The sequence below is a fragment of the Alternaria postmessia genome (assembly GCF_024291825.1).
Source record: "Alternaria postmessia strain BMP 2775 chromosome Unknown scaffold_21, whole genome shotgun sequence".
NCBI classification, from domain to species: Eukaryota; Fungi; Ascomycota; class Dothideomycetes; order Pleosporales; family Pleosporaceae; genus Alternaria; species Alternaria postmessia.
In genome coordinates this window covers 224,855-241,580 of record NW_026260094.1, presented here as the reverse complement: position 1 = coordinate 241,580, position 16,726 = coordinate 224,855, and the positions used below count along the sequence as shown (strand labels likewise).

General features: G+C 49.9%; 6 protein-coding genes across 6 annotated transcripts; 3 read left to right on the top strand and 3 right to left on the bottom strand.

The window, feature by feature from the left end:
• Positions 1-582: 582 nt before the first annotated feature.
• Positions 583-6,268, top strand: J4E82_004475 (uncharacterized protein; the record flags this gene model as incomplete). Its single annotated transcript, XM_051730754.1, has 5 exons — positions 583-694; positions 1,225-1,876; positions 2,711-3,385; positions 4,706-5,489; positions 5,546-6,268. 5 exons carry the CDS (start codon positions 583-585, stop codon positions 6,266-6,268), a joined length of 2,946 nt encoding a protein of 981 aa, XP_051589510.1.
• Positions 6,269-6,912: 644 nt separating this feature from the next.
• Positions 6,913-7,855, bottom strand: J4E82_004474 (uncharacterized protein; the record flags this gene model as incomplete). The annotated part of the gene is made up of 2 exons (XM_051730753.1): positions 6,913-7,793; positions 7,843-7,855. The coding sequence occupies 2 exons, from the start codon at positions 7,853-7,855 to the stop codon at positions 6,913-6,915; spliced, it is 894 nt and encodes a 297-aa protein (XP_051589509.1).
• A 427-nt stretch (positions 7,856-8,282) lies between these two features.
• On the bottom strand, positions 8,283-9,551 carry J4E82_004473 (uncharacterized protein; the record flags this gene model as incomplete). Its single annotated transcript, XM_051730752.1, has 1 exon — positions 8,283-9,551. The coding sequence occupies one exon, from the start codon at positions 9,549-9,551 to the stop codon at positions 8,283-8,285; it is 1,269 nt and encodes a 422-aa protein (XP_051589508.1).
• Positions 9,552-12,062: 2,511 nt separating this feature from the next.
• On the top strand, positions 12,063-13,661 carry J4E82_004472 (uncharacterized protein; the record flags this gene model as incomplete). Its single annotated transcript, XM_051730751.1, has 1 exon — positions 12,063-13,661. The coding sequence occupies one exon, from the start codon at positions 12,063-12,065 to the stop codon at positions 13,659-13,661; it is 1,599 nt and encodes a 532-aa protein (XP_051589507.1).
• A 315-nt stretch (positions 13,662-13,976) lies between these two features.
• Positions 13,977-14,762, bottom strand: J4E82_004471 (uncharacterized protein; the record flags this gene model as incomplete). The annotated part of the gene is made up of 1 exon (XM_051730750.1): positions 13,977-14,762. The coding sequence occupies one exon, from the start codon at positions 14,760-14,762 to the stop codon at positions 13,977-13,979; it is 786 nt and encodes a 261-aa protein (XP_051589506.1).
• A 428-nt stretch (positions 14,763-15,190) lies between these two features.
• On the top strand, positions 15,191-15,698 carry J4E82_004470 (uncharacterized protein; the record flags this gene model as incomplete). Its single annotated transcript, XM_051730749.1, has 2 exons — positions 15,191-15,246; positions 15,341-15,698. 2 exons carry the CDS (start codon positions 15,191-15,193, stop codon positions 15,696-15,698), a joined length of 414 nt encoding a protein of 137 aa, XP_051589505.1.
• Positions 15,699-16,726: the final 1,028 nt, after the last annotated feature.

Below are 16,726 nucleotides of genomic sequence, written 5' to 3'. Positions count from 1 at the left end.
GTGATGATCTGATCGCCGCTCTTGTTGATCAACGTGTTGACGCGAAAGATCGACCCATCATCTTTGTGGTGCATTCCTTGGGTGGGCTGATTCTGAAACGTGTAAGGAGTTTCAGGCTACAGAGACCTTGAACTTTCGCTAAACCATCCTCTCAGGCATTATGGACTTCGCGTGATTCGCCCAAGGTTGACACGAAGAACGTCTTCGAATGTACAGTCGGAATTCTGTTTTTTGGTACGCCACACAGAGGGGGTAATTACGTCAATCTCGGCGGCGCTCTTGCTCATGCTCTGAAAGCATCGGGTCATACGGTCAGTCGTCAGATTTTGGACAACTTGAGGCATGATTCTGAACTACTGGAACTCTTACGGAGAGAATTCGGCAGGATGCTTGATGAAAATCATTTTGACATTTACTCATTCTACGAAACAAAGGCGCTCTCTGCCATGGTTATTATGGGTAAAAAGGTACTAAGCCCAACATCTAGATGACTGTTACTGATCTTCATTGCAGGTAGTTGATAAATCATCGGCAACACTCGAACACAGGAGGGAAACTGCTCGCAGCGCCCCCGGTAACCATATGACGATGTGCAAATTTACCGGACCAAAGGATGCTCGGTACGAGGCCGTCAAAGCCATTGTACAGGCCTTTTTGAACTCCGAACGAGTTCAGAGAACAGAAGAGATAACTAGTATGTAATAATATTGTCCTTTTGATACTGAACAGTCACATGCTCTCGTGGACGCTGACACTGCCCAATCACTGTAGACTGCATCTCAAGTCTTGAAGTAGCAGAGATGAATAATGACCGGGTTGAATCCCGGCTATATACCATAGTGCAACGGCACGAGGAGACCCTAAACTGGCTTTTCCAGGACGTCGTCACTGGGCCTCATGGAAGAGAACGGCGGCATGGTTTCGTGCCTTGGCTTCGAGGAGAGAAAGGTATTTTCTGGATCCGTGGCATACCAGCATCCGGTAAATCAACTGCTATGAAGTTTATTCACTACTACATGAGCCACACTAATCGAAGCAAGAAGTCGTGGCTGCATGTTGCTTTGTTTTTCCACGATCGCGGAACCAGTGAGCAAAAAACAATGCTTGGGATGCTCCGGTCGATACTCAGACAACTTATCTTAGGATGCCCGAGCGAGAGGCCAGAGTTGGTCCAACTAGTTGCGCCTTTCGGACGCGTCAGTTCCAGCGACCACATAACGTCAGAAAACAAACGCCGTGGCGCTGACGATTGGCTATGGTCTGCCGAAGGTCTGCAGAAGGCTATTCGAGCCGTAGCCACCCAGAAGAGCCTCAGAATGAATGTTTTCCTAATGGTTGATGCACTTGACGAGCATAATGGTGACCATGAAGGAATGATACGATTCTTGCAGGACCTTGCGGCCCCGAGCGAATCTCGCTCGTTCAGATTCCAAATCCTCCTAGCAAGCCGGCCCGATCCACCTTTCAACGACCTTCTTCGTACCTACCCGCATCTCAGCATCCATGAATGGACGGAGGAGGACGTCAAAACCTTCATTACCAGCTCTTTCGGCGAAGATCTAAGCTTCCAAGAGTGTTTATCAAAATTCCACGACTGCGAGGACTTCCCGAAACTAGAGGCTGCTATGGTTGGCAGAGCTCGAGGCGTGTTCCTTTGGGTGCGTCTTATAATCGAAGATATTCTGGATCAAGTGAAACGCCGCATAATCGCTGATGTTTCGGCATTGCTTAAAAGACTAGCTAAGCTTCCAGACGATCTTGTCGACTTATACACCCGTATCCTGAAGCGTGTTCCAGAATCTGACAGCATAGATACCTATATCCTCTTGGAAACAGTGCTGCGTGCGAGACGGCCTTTGACAGTGTTGGAACTCGCGTACGTGTTGATGCTGGGACAAAGAAAGATTTCTCATAAGCTTGATGAACAAAAGAGCTTGGAATCACGATTGAACGAAGAAGATGTTATTTTGATCGAGAAAAATGCTTGGAGCTACGTGGACCGTATCCTTGGTTCGTGCAAAGGGCTGCTTCAAGTTTATGGACGATACTCAGACTATCCATGGCTTGACGAGAATGAATCAATGTTGTCCGCACCTGCGTTTCAACGATTCATCCCTCGCACTCAGGCACACACATATGAGGCCGCAGCGCACGACCAGTCATTCGAGAATACAATTACTAGAGGCTTGACACGAAGGGGTACTACAGGTACCGCCTTCTCCGATGGGATTGCCTTACCACAACGCGATTCAATTATACACCACACTAAGTGTCCAGAGGCCCACTGGCACGTGCAGCTGCTCCATCAATCTGTGAAAGAATACATGTTGAAGAAAAACGGGAGGAATCTGGATTGTCTTTTTGAGAGGGTCGGCTCGTCAGATGCTTCATTAGGCAACGTTGAATGCCGCAACCGTCCAGCGGACAACGGTCATGTCTACATTCTCGATTTGTGTGTTCAGATTCTTCGCATGATAGTCTCTCCACCACACAAAGGCCCGCCATCGGGGCCAAGAACAAAATGGCCAACAACGACAAGCACAGAGACTATGTCAATACTTTCTCCGGAAATAATTGGGGAATGGGTGCTACACCATGGAGTCAACGCAGAAATCACGATGCACAAATCATTTATGGCAACGTTGGATGCGGCAGATCGGTATCTACAGATCTCTCTACGCAGAGGAGATTGGCCTGCTCTCATTACCAGACAGTACGAACTCAATGTTTGGCACTTCAACTTCATCGCATACGCTATAGGAGCAAACATGTACCACTTTGTCGAAGACAAGCTAAAACTACGACCTGAGATAATGCATGCAAAGAAAGGTCGCCCTCTACTATTTTTCGCCATTTGGACCCCCGGTGGAGCGGCTTGCACAGAGCCAAGGATGGTACAGTTGTTGCTTGATCATGGAGCGAAAGTTCAGGAGCAGTGGGTCGATGGGGAAGGCAACAAGAAAGATGCTTTGAGGAGTATGCAATACAAAGATTGTGATGCGAGCGGCTACCCAATTAAGGAGATTATGCTACTGCTCCTGGAGAACCATGCAAACCCGAACCTTCTAGTGATCGACTCCCAAAGCCGAAGCCGCCGACCTCTGGCCCATCAAGTAATCATGATGAACATCAGCGCGAACGCCAAGATGGAAGTTCTCCAGGCGCTAAAGAAGGCCGGGGCTGATTTTGCTGCGCAAGATTCAGAAAGGCTCAAAATATTAGACGTTTACTGCCAGAGGTTGCTTGGAGGAAAAGTGCGAGAGCAGTTCTCCATTGATGAACTTGAGTGGATTCTCAAAGCTGGGGCACGTATCACGGCGGGTATGTTCAATAGCGATGGTTTTAAGAGGACTTTGCTATACCATGACGATCTCCGTCATCCCAGGTACTATACGTGGAGTGGTCAAATGGCTGCTCGCAAGGACAACCCAGAGTGGCCGCAATTTTCGTTTTTTCGAGGTCTCTTCAGCAACGTAGACATGTCGGCTCGATAATTTGTTAACGTTCACATATTCTACTTCTGAGCTGTGCGGAATATTAGGTATCAAGTAATACTAATTTCCTCGTCGCCTACCACGCAAGAGAAAAACTTCAAAAGCATACAACAGCGGGGACTGGCTAGTGATTGTTTAAGAGACGCTATGGATAGCTCTAGCTTGTTGTTTACTTTAAATCTGTTTTAATTGAACACAAAAGATAGCAAGCTGTACGTTAGCTTTGGTATAGGTTGCATAGGCTCAACGTTAAGACATTATGTGTTTTCGCGGCGTAGGCGTCGCACTGGTGTTCGGTGGCCCGCTTGCCGCATCCGAGAATGGCTTAAAATGGGCTTTCTCCCGCAGTTACTGTGGCCGATTCACTGTGTTTATGCCTCCGGTCCGCCGTCCAACTGTCCTGCTTAAATATAGCCCAGCCTTGCTCCTTAAAGATGTCGTGGAACTTGAACAGGTCGTTATGGCTATATGGAATGCCCTTCGCGTCCATGCACTCTGCAGCCCCTTAATGCGGGACCTTTTTGGTGTATCGATTTTGACAATACCCTTTCTTGAAATGGCGAAGAAGGTGTGCGCAAGATCTCTCGGTATTAATAGGGTGGTGGTGGAGTAATTGAACATTGAAGTTAGGATATTGTGGAGATGACCATTTGTTGGAGTGCGCGGCTTACGCGCTGGGCCCCTTCTTGCTCGGCGCGTGGCGAGCAAAGTCCTTTGACCCGTAATGACCTAATTTGCTGCAGGGCTCTAGGCTTACTCTGTGGCTTATTCTGTGGCTTCAGACTACACCCTTTCCAGAACATCCTGCACGCCTTACAGACTCTAGCGTCGCAGGGAAAGCCGGAAGTAAGATCAGATACAAACAGGCCTCTTCTTCTAGTGACGCACCACGATACAGCTAAGAAATTCTAGTAAAATGACAGAATATATGACAGAATGGAAACATGCTTGCAAATGTAGAAGCCTTTAGGCGCTCGATAAAAAAATATTATTGGGGGCCTTGTTGTGTGAGGAGGGCTCTCCACCATTAGCCTAGGTCTGGCTTTCTCGGCAACGCTAGAGCCAGAACATCTATCTCCGTAATCCTAAGTTGTAAGATTTGTCTAGGGTACAAATCCTACCCCCAAATTTAGCGGATGGATAATAACGGGATGGATCTCGTCCCTTTCTTCTTTCCAATGGTTTCCTGAATCATTCTTTCTGGTTCGCAGGCTGCTGCGCTACCTTTTCACGGTAGAGTACAGTACCGGTACTATGCTTATCCGTCCTAACCATGTGTCTTGCTGGCGGGCTGGTTTATTCGCGGGACTATGTTCCATTATCGCTCTTTACATCTTCTTCGCACGAGGTCACATCTCAACCCTCCAACCATTTCTCTCCGCCGGCTCTGCCTTTTCTGCGGACTACCAGATTAACCTCATCCCCTACTGGAAAGAGCTCGCGAGTTCCCTCGAAGCCGCGCGCCCAGTATGTCCTCCCATCAACGTCACGACCGAGGAAATGCCCAATGAGGATAGAAACTTTGAACCGCTCAAGAAGAAAGAGAGACCGGAACGATTGTTTCTGCCGGCAGAAGATGAGGCGGAGCTGATGCGTGCACATCGCAGTATGCGCGTCGCAGCCCGACGCCTAGCACCGCTATTACCAGTTGGAGACGAGACCGGTATCGTCACGACTGGCGGATTGAAATTATTCCCTGTCTTGCTTGTATCTCTACGCATGCTTCGGCGGACAGGATGTACGTTACCGGTTCAAGTTTTCCTCGGTGATCAAAAAGAGTATGAAGAAGTAAAGAGTACATGCGAGGATGTGCTACCGAGTTTAAATGCAAAGTGTCACGTCGTTGAAGATGTCTATTCGACAGCGGATGTTGCTATCGCGCCGCCAGAGCACTTTCAATTCAAAATCCTCGCCATTCTCTTCTCGTCATTTAGACATGTTCTTTTTCTCGACGCGGATGCATTTCCGGCACACGACCCAACACCTCTCTTCAATGTACGTCGCCTATCCCACAGCCCAAACCCAAGCTAACCAACGTTGCGCAATGATAGTCTCCACCATACACAACCCACGGCCTCGTAACGTGGCCCGGATTCTTCGCCAACACCGCATCCCCGCACTACTACCACATCGCAGGCATCGCCGTACCGCCACCAAACCGCGGCACAGAATCAGGCCAACTACTACTGGACAAGAAGCACCATGCTGAAAGTATTCCCATGATGGTATATTACAACTACTTCGGCCCGGACTACTACTATCCCTTACAATCGCAGAACGGCCCGGGGCAAGGCGATAAAGAGACGTTTAGCGCTGCTGCCATGGCAGTGAATGCGCCTTTTTACGGGGTGAAAACCCCCGTGTCAGCCCTCGGCAATCATGTCAATGGACAATACATATTCGCTGGAGCGGGCCAAGCAGATCCCATGCAAGATTATCTCTATGACCCTCCTTATCCAAACCACATACAACCCGAATACGAACGAAATGAGGAGAAGAACCAAGTTAGAGCCTTTTTCGTGCATACAGTGTCTCCGGAAACGAAACTCAATCCGCTGAAGCTTTTGCGCGAGGGCGGCGTGGCATGGGATGCAAATGGGGATTGGCATAGGATATGGGGAAAGGAGAAGAACGTAGTGGAAAAATTTGGGTACGATGTGGAGAAAAGGATGTGGGAGTGCGTGGAGGAGGAAGCTTGCAGGACGGATCAGGACGTGTGTATGGAGGTCAAGGCTTTCTATGCGAAGGTGTTTGGGACGATGCCGGCGAAATAGCGACAGGACTTGTGTTGAAGAACTGCGACTGCTTCACTGTTGTTCCTGCGTGGCCATCAGTCATTGCCTTGGTACAAGTGGGCTACTGGACGCGCTTGCGGCGCCGTTCCATCTCCTTGTACAGGTCTTTCATCGAGCACCACGGCCGTTGCACCTTGTTCGCGTCTTGCCAGCCAATACGTGGCGTAGGACCGGGCAGGAAATTCGTTGGAAAGCGTGCGTTCGGCACTAGAAAGGTCGAGGAGTGTTGGACCGGTATTGCTGTCCCGGTGCAGGACTAGAATGGCTCAAACGCTTGGAGTGGAGTGCGCGTACCCTCTGGCTAAGCGAGACAAGAGTAAGCATGCGATGAAACACTGGGTGGCGTGCAGAAAGCAGAAAAACTGCAAGTGCATGAGAGTGTATATGTGTCCGCGGCGGAGTCTTCCGACATAACGAAGTAATGTTCTCCCGACTGGCTCACCTGAGTAATATTGATGACAGCTGAATAATGTTCTTGGGTTGTTAATTTGATAGCTACATTGGTTACCAGCTTACTACATACAGTGGAAACAACGTGTTTGCACTAGCCGCTCGACCAACTAGGCGCTGCTGGTTGACCTTGAGAAGTGCGGAACGGAAGCGACTGATCTGCGCAGATGTCATTAGCCACGTCGCTTTCGTGATCGTTTCGTGAGAGACGGCTTCTTGTCGTGAGCGTGCCTAGCAGCATCAAAAAGTGGCTCATACAGGGACTGCAGATCTGCATTCTCACGGCATCGCCGTTTTGCCATCTCAACAGCTGTCCAGGCCATCTTGAGGGAGCCTCGGGATTTCTTTCCCCTGTGGGACTTGGGGCGCCAGTTTTCCCGTTTGTCGTATTGAGACCAGTATGGTGCTCTTGGTTTGGCCTTTCGGTTGTTGTTAGCAAAGTTGAGGTCTCCAACATTCCAAGTCGCCTTGGTGTCCAGGTTGAGGCCGGAGGCCAACTGCTTGATCATTGCGCCGTTTTCGCGTACTACCGCAATGTGCATGAGACTGAGTCCATCACTGAACGCAAGATTGAGATTCGCTCCAGGACGTGTCAGCATCATTCTGCAGATGTCTTCTGATCCAAATGCTGCTGCTGCGCCCAGGAACGAGTTGCCGCAGCTGTCTCGGCAGTTTGTGTCGATATCTTCGTTGTGCAGATGCAAGTGCGCGTAGTCGTCAGCGTGCCTACCTCTCAAGAGAGCTCGGAAAAGGGCTGCGTGCTTCAAATGGACAGGAGCGACCCCGATGATATCGGCAGCTACCTGGCTAGCTTTGATCCAACCATCGTCCATCAACATCTCCTTGTCAACTGTCATTCCATATTTTCTCCTGATTTCCCAATCTCTCTGGTCCTCGGTGTAGAGCCAGACCTTGTGATTCTCCCACCATTGCAGATAAGTGGCTATGGTGTACAGCCATGTTGCCTCACCGTTCCAGGCATCTTCGATATGAGCCTTGAAATAGCGGAACAGACGTGCAACCACCGGTATGACATCTGTAAGCTTCGCCTTATCTTGATATATTGTCGCCACCCATTCATGTACATGCCAAGTTATGCTGACAGTATGCAACCATCGAGGTATAGCTTCGTGAAGCACATCTGGGCGGCAATTATCCATGGTGTCCAGTACCATACTAAGCAGTGAGTACCACCTGGCTGCGCGTCTTTCGTACGCCCGCTTTGTCCACCTATCTGGTTTTCTCACAAGCCTTTCTTTCGACCATATCTTCGGAGAGGTCCTGCCCTTCTTTCTGTCGGGGCCCCAAATGTTATCGATATCGAAGTCACTATCACGGTCGTCGTCGTCGTCATCATCATCATCATCATCATCATCATCATCATCATCATCATCATCATCATCATCATCATCATCATCATCATCATCACTATCCTCGCTCTTATCGTCTTCATCATCATCACTATCCTCGCTATTACCGTCTTCATTATCTTCGTCATCCTCGATCTCAGATTTGTCGTCAGAATTACCTTCACTATTATTGCTCAAATCACTGGCGGTATCGCCAGTATCATCCCCAGTCTCATCCGAATCATCTTCATCAGTATCGCTTGTGTCCATTCATCTTCTTCGTCCTCCTCATCATCGTCAACGCTGTCGTATTTAGGCGCCCATAATCTTCGCTCGATATCTTCAACATCCATAGCGTACAGCAACAGGATACTCACAAACTGGAACAACGTCAAAGTATCGTCCTCCAGCGCATCCTTCTTTTGAGTGCCTCTGTATCGAGAAGAGCTATACATGGATGACAGAGCCCATTGCGCCTTGGTTGCCTTCTCTGGTTGCTCATCAATTCTGATCAATCTTGCCATGGTCTGTCTGAACTCTAACAGCGAATGGATGTCGCATCTTTCGAAAAGTTCCTTCGTATAGCGGAAAAGAGCTCCCTCGCTGGGCTCGCTGCCAAACCTATCCAAGAGAAATCTCATGCCAGGCTCGAATGACATGGTGTTGAGAATTGAGATACGGGTGCGTTTCGAACTCTCTCGTGTCCATCTCTCGGCATCGCTCTCGACGTGTTGCTTCCGCAGTATGAAGAGATGGTCTTGCAGAATTTCGCACGACATGATGCTGCCCTTGATTGCATCGAGCACTCGCAGTTCTTCACCCGTTGCAGATCCCAGGATGTGTTTGTAGTCCAGATCGTGTCGTATCTCAGCCCAAGCGTCCATCAGCACAGTACGAACTTGGATCTCAACTTGTTCGTTGTAATAACCTTTTACTCTGGCTCCCTCAAAGGGGTCTCTTCGTAGACGGACGGAATAATGGTCCGCCTCGTAATAGCCCATACGTTCCTCATACGGACGAGTCTCAGGATTCTTCGTTCGATATCCACGCTCGCTAAACACCCTTGCAGGTTGTTCCGAGCTGGCCGGAACAACCTCGAAGAGTTCGTGCGACTCGATGAAGGTCTTCACTTGGCTCTTCTGACATGGAAAATAGAGGCACACGCGCACACCCGCGGTATCCCATCGGACGTTCTCGAATGATGCAAGATCTTGACACTTCCCTTGCTTCTGCAGTCGCTCTACCTTACCCCTCAACGACTCCTTCGTTTTAACTCGGTATGTGGATGTCGAATGCACGACTGGATCCTGCTGCTTTAAATGTTTATCCAGCTCGGCTTTAACGAAAAGAGCAAGATCCTCCCAGAACATTGCGCGTTTCGAGAAGTTCTTCGCAATAAACTCTTCCTTAACTTCTTCGAGTTCCGAAGGAGTGCGAGGATGCTCTCCTACGGATGTGTCCATGTTGTGCAGCTCGGTCTGCTTTACATCCGATTTGACTCAATTTGAGGCGTATGACAAAAAGCTTGCTGGTGAGGAATTTGGGCAAGCAATGTAGATTCACTCAGCAGATGGTGGGGTATCGATCTCCGTACGTGCCCCGCACACTCCAGCAAGGCAGATGCAGGCTACCAGTCAGCACCACGTCAAGCCACATGCTTACTGGTCCCAACACAGTAGCCTCCATTGCTTATCCTCAGCCTCTGCGGTCAATCAAATCCTGCTGTCATCACGCTGCGCCATTCGTGTAATACGCCGCCCATGTGTGTGAACGGCTTTTTCATACACGTTGACCTCCTGTAGTTGGCACTTCTCATGCACTCCTAGAGAGTATTGCATCATCCCAATTCTGGTTCATTCTGTAACGGTTTAGACCTTGCCTGTGACCACTCTAGACTAGTACGAGTTGGGATAGCTAATGTGCAACCGGCTATACATGCAGCTTAGCCCACACCACGTAGTCAATTCAGCGCAGTCTTCCGCTTAAGATCTGCCGTCATAGAGTCTCTATGAGCTCGAGCTATTTTCACCGTGTTGCTGCACAGAGCCGGCGAAACCCTTGTCTCTCCGACCTCTGCGAATTTCTCCAACAGCCAACTCGAGCCCACAACCAGTCTCGCACAGTATGTATAGACATCTTCGAACAGCCTGTGCCTGTAACCCAGCGAGAGATTTTGGCAAATGATTTTGGCCATGAGCTGCGGAAACCAACAAATCAGCCAGAACTCTTAGCGCCCGATCACAGGGGCCGAATATTGATCATTGAAGATATCTCTAAACCTGCGTTGGAAGAGTTAGGGTCTTTCTTCGATATTGACCCTTGGTTCTTTGCTTCCTACGTGCACCAAACGTGGCGCAAAACCAGCACACAGAGTCCTGCAAACTGCTCTCTGCCTTCGCGCGAGAAGAAACAGAATTTCCTGCCGCTGCATTACCATAGGATTGTAGCCTTGCAACAGAAAGACACGACTCTGAGATCAGTAACACGTAATACAAACCAGCAACGCAAGGCAGTCATACTTCCGTCGCTAGGTGGAGAACGTATCGGTTTGGTGCAGCATAGTGCTTCAGTCATGTTAATAAATCCTCCTGGGCAGATTTGGACCGGTTCGTCGAGTCAATCAACGAGATGCTTGTACTCCCGCTAAAACCATATACAGCCATCATCCTCGTCGACCCGCCCATCAAAAACAACTACATCCCATCAAAACGAAATAGTCGGCTCCCGCCGAACCTAGATTCAAAAGCTTTCCTTGGCGGATATGAAGATTTCTCTGATATTAAATTTCCAGTCACTCCACGCGATACTGGAAATCACCACCATGTAGCTCAAGCATCTGATCGAGCGATGCTTGACGAGCTCGTCTACTACTGGACACACCAACGTCCTCAAGCCTTCGACCCTTCCGCCCCAGCGCTCCAGCACTTCTCCTACTACCCTCTTAAAATCGTCGCTGCCGAATGGGTAAACTACATCGCCGTCCTAGGCCTCAGTCTACGCGAATATGAACTTCGCACTTCGTTAACGGGCAACCTAGTTGCTGAGCTGGAATCTCTCAACACGAACCTCTGAATCCTACAGGGCTGGCGCCGCCGCATTCTCTCGACACAAGCTAAATTGCAGCGCAACATGCGCTTTATCAGAACGCGCTCAAATAGTTCTTCTACTGAGGGCTGGAAAGATCTGTTAGAAGATTACAAGCTCTTGGCAACCGAAGTGGCGAATTATGGCGAGAAACTGGAGGCTATGGTACCACTTGTTACATCTGCGGCTGCGCTAATTGAGAGTCGAAGAGCGTTGACGGAGACGGAAAACGTGACGCGGCTCACTGCGTTGGCGGTGATTTTTATCCCACTGAGTTATGTAGCGGCACTGTTCAGTATGGCAGACGCTTTTGCTCCAGGGGGGCAGTTGTTTTGGGTGTACTTTGTGACAGCAGTGCCTCTGGCAGTAGGGGTAGGAGTTGTTGCCAAGGTGGATGTGGTGGCTGTCGTGAGAAAGTCTTGGGAGAGGGTGAGACGATGGATGAGATCCGATGGTTCTCGGGTCGTGTCTCCATGAACAGTCGGATATGGTCAGCCTCGTTCGTATGGTATCTCTGCAATTGATATGGTGAGTTTATTAGTTCTCGCCCTGAACGATCTCTTCATAACTCGGGAGCGGAGAGACTGAAATAAAGAATTCATATAATGTTCCTAAATGCTAAATATATACCATCATTCACTCATCCTACATCTAATTGACCTTTGGCAAGCAACACAATCATCCCGCCGTGTAGTGTGGTCGCACCCAATCAAACAGCGAATCTTACATCCTATGACGTAGTCGTGATCTTGGCTTGGACTGCAACTTGCAGAATTGAACTTGGCGCAGCAGTGCAACGTCAAGATTCTCAAAGCTCAGGTTACCTTCAGCTCCCTAGAACAGGGTGTCAGCTTTCTCTTCATCGCATCCTAGTATAGATCTCTCAAATCATGCCACGCCGTCCAGAAGAGCCGTCAACGACAGGATATCTAGCACCTCAGCTACGACATCTGATTACCAGCGTCTTGAAGATATGGACCACCATAGCTCTGGGTGTAAAGTGGATCGCACTGTATGGTTCCTTCATCCTGTTGTATCTCCTTCGCCCTGTACGGAAAGAGACCCGAAGCGACGCTGAGCATGACCGCGATACTGGCCCAGCTGCATCACAGCACTCTTGGATCATCACTAGACTTTCAAGGATGCCATTCACCAAACCATATTCTTTCTGGGTGCCACTACTCAGCACAACGTTGATAACTGTTTTCTCCTTCCACATGCTGGACAGCCACTACACGCCCTTCGACAACACGAATGACTTCGCTACGGCGTGTCCCGAGGATGACCGTAGAACACAAACAAGCGCTTTCGTCAGACTCTTCGCCGCCACTGTGACCACCATGTGCATCCATGGCCATCTTAGCTCCCTTACAGGTTCGGATGCCTGGAAACGCGAATTCTTTCGCATGCTCGAAGTGCTCGTCAACCCCTTGGCTTCTCTTTTCGCCATGGCAGATGCTGTATGGTACGAGATTGCGAGCTCGTTACAGGCTACGCGGGACTCATGGGATGAAAAGTCAAGCATCAGATATAGGTTGGCTTGCATGTGCCGGATACGTATCGACACTGGTCAAAAGACGGACGCCATGAGCCCCGCCCCATATCTCATGTACATCAATCCACGCCACGTCAGCAGCAAGCTACTGGAAAGAGACTTGAAATGGTCGGGACGTGTGCTTTTCCTAGTCATACTGTTTGCGCAGTATGTCCAAGCGGCCGTCCTTCTTTCACGTCGCATCATCACCTATGCAGATGCTACCGTCGATTGCGCAATGATGCTCATGACCATCTCGGGCCTCGCTGCACTCACAAAATCCCTGGTCGCATCTCTCATCAATACGAAATGGATGCTCGCATCCGATTCTTTCTCGCCCTGCACAGCACGCGCTTGCTCGCTTCAACACTGCAGAACGCTCAAGACGGAATCCGACCTGCCTGACAAACCATTCCAGATAGTCTTGTTTGGCTGCAGTATCTCCGCTCTTCCGCGAGCCGTGCTACACGCACTTGCTGGTGCGAATTTGCAGCTGTTGCTTTTGACGCACAGGGCGTTCTCTCTGCGTTCAGTATTGAGCCTGACGATGTCCACGAAGTGGTTCCATGACTTCCTTATACTGCTAGTAATTTGTGCCGATTCTTGTAGAGGGCTGTACACGAAAAACGATGGAGACGAATCGCCACGAAACAATGAGGCGGACACTGCGCCGGTTGATAATACCCCACCCAAAGAAGTAACTACGGATGACGGCTGTTTCACCTCCACACTTTTTGGCGTAGGCATATGGATATTCTTGTTCTTTCATGGGTTAGGTGCTATCGTACTGGGGCTCGGCATGGCGGCGTTACAGTTGGGCAGACTCTTTGCCCCCAGTATACTGATGTTTCTTGAGATTGTGCGCGAAACAAGAAGATGGGACGCTTGGGATCCATCAAATCCATGTCTGGAGCTATGGAAAGACAACCTCGAAGATGAACTATGGTGGTTTTGAGAAAAGCCCGCTACAGCCAAACCATATTTTCCACCTCCCAGCATGCGAATATCAGCCCGTGGGAGTCTGGCAATCAACATCGAATATATGATCCCTCTCCACTATATGTCTTCGGAAACAGATGCATTATCGCAATGGCTGGAACCTCGCAACATTCGAAGCGTAGGATGTTTTCCTGCACCATCGCAGTAAGCTGAATTTGTGCATTGTCTTGTGGTATCTCAACTAGGTACAGAATCCAACCAGAAGATGCCCGGATATTTGGGAAGTCACCGGGGTAAATGCGCCTTAATTTCACTGTTCCTGGGCTCAATGTTAGAGTTCAGCATATAGCCTCCCAACACCAGTCAACTTCCTTCCATCACTCCCCTCACAATCTTCACTCATCTCACAGAAATCGTTCTTCTTGCCCACCCAGGGCCCAACCGTCTTTCCCTGCCCATTACCAAAGTATGCATACCGCTCAACCCACTCACACTCATCCAGCCACGGCAACGCTTCTTTCATAAACGCCTCTACCTCCTGCTCGCTGACCTCGCCATTCCCCATCGTAGAACATGCAAACTCATTAACCCACAGAGGCAGTTTGTAAGTACTATGCATATCCTCAAGGTATGTCTTGAAATCTGTAAACCGTGGGCCGTACCAATGTACGACCAGAAAGTCTACCTGAGCATCACCCTCCAGCTGCCCAAAAAACCGGTCAAGCCACGGTTTACTCCTTCCTACGTCACTGCTCACCCCAGGACTGCCCAGCTTAAGTCCGAATTTGCTCTTCGCTGGTAGAACAACCTCTCTCCACAACTTGACTGCTTCTTCAACGCTTAAATTCGCTTGATCCGGTATCTCAGGCTCGTTGAACCCCAGTAAGTAACTGACATTCGCTTTTTTGTTGCCGATGATGTCGGAGAGGAATGGCATTATATCTTTTGCTTGTGCAGCGGTGCGCACACAGGGTACCCATTCTATGGAGCTGGGAAGTCCCGGTGGAACCCAGAGCTCCCAATTGAAGAGCCAAGTTATCTTATCACAAGAGGTGTAAACGGGGAAGTGGAATGCCGGGTAGTCCCATGGCCAGCCAAGACCGCGTTTCGAGGGCATGCTTAGCAGGTCGTCGCGGCCTAAGCAACGACACAGCAGAAAAATGCTGCTACAAGCTATGGAGGATAGACTTAGTGATAGAAGCCACGGGCGCAAGCAAACAAGAATTTGCTTTACTGAGTTAGCATTCACAAAGCGCTATCGTGTTTGGGCAAAGAACTTGGCGCGGTTGAAGCGAGATGGGTGGACGGATGATGACACTTGGAGTTGCGGACTTGAAGGGTCTACGAGCGGATCACAAGCGCCAAGCAAAAGTGAAGCTCACGGCTTCGCATCACGAACGCCGACCTGCACCAACGCAACCGCTTTCCACCTCGATTGTCAACGCGTAGGCCAAGAGACATTGTACGAATAAACCCTGGGTTATTTCTTCCAATTGCCGAATACTCCACGCATCGATCGGCTTCGTGCACCCCGCCAACTTCACAATGGCTATCTTGGGAACGGCGCTGAACGGCATCGGCGCGCTCTTCCTCACACATGCGTACGTACACATGTAGCCCACATGGGATCATCTCCAGATCGAGGGACCTATGAGTATTACTGCCTCCGTCATGACGACAACTAACCATCACCAGCGTCTATTCCACCCACGAACACACCGCAACCTTTGCCTCAACACCCCTCCCGCTCGACATCTCGCTCGAACTCCTCACATCCATTCTCCTCCTATCTCTCGGCATCGTCATATCTTTTGCGCCGTTGAAACCGATACAATACGCACAATGGGCGGGCCAACTCTCGAGACAAGGACGACACGGAGAGGGACAGTACACAAAAGAGGGTGAAGAGATCTTGAGCGAAGGCGACCCTTATGCATTCTTGGGGCTAGATGGTGGAATCGCCGGGAAAGGCGAAGGCAGGAGGGGCTTCTGGGACGTTAAAGGGAAGAAGAAAGAATACGAGGAATGGGTTAGGCAGGGAGGCAAACAGTAGATGGGTGCGGACAGGGAGGGTCGATATGGGTTAAGAGGCCCGATTGGAAATGGGAAGTATGGAGCACAAGCGATGTGCATTCAGGTTGCTTGTCAAGTGTGCACGCCATCACGAAGCGATTAGGATTCGATACCAAAGACGATTGTGTGTCGACTACCGTTGCTTCCATCGTACATCGCCCAAATGCCCTGCCCAGATACTGTATACTGTTTGCGGAGAAAGACCAGAATCCCAAACGCCATGCTTGAACGAACAAAACCAAGCAATTGCTAACAATCTGTTCTCTCGCACCCTTCCTACATTTCCCGTCTCTTACGCGTCGCTCGTCAGCTTCTCCACCTGACTGCCCCCACAGTTATTCACCCTACAAGTCCAACACTCATTTCCCTCCATTTCCTTCCCAATCGCTGCGACATCCGCACTCCTCCTCCTAGGCCCCGCCTCATCCCCATTGACATCGACACCACTAACCCACCAAATCCCCGCCGCGATAATCCTAGCAACAACCTCCACTTCCTCCTCATCTCTCGGTGCATAAATCAGCATGAACTCTCTCGGAACAAACTTTCTACACCATCCCCCCCTCGCCAACGGATGTCTCTCCCCCCACCCTTTCTCAATCATAAGATTGGCATCGGCAGGATGCAGAGTCATATGCATGGACCCATCACTCGGGTGTGCATGACAAATCTCCCCTCCACACGTCCTCGTAATTGGCACACTGGTAAACAACCCCGAACTATGCTTCTCAAAACAACTTGTTCGTTCCAGTAGCTGGTTACGGGGATCCGCCGCAAGGCCCTTGATCTTGCTCACCAGACAACTGTAGACAGCCTCTCCACTCTTCTGCGTCTGCTGCCGCTGTGGCGCAATACCTAGAATCAACGGCTTTGGCCCTTTCCTTCCTGGCAACGCGTCGGCATCTACAAAATACCCTTTTTGCGGCCGGAAGTGCGGTGGTATCGCGATAGGGCGGAGGGGGTTGCGTAGGCAGATTAGCGACAAGAGTTTGATCTTTAGGTAGCCTA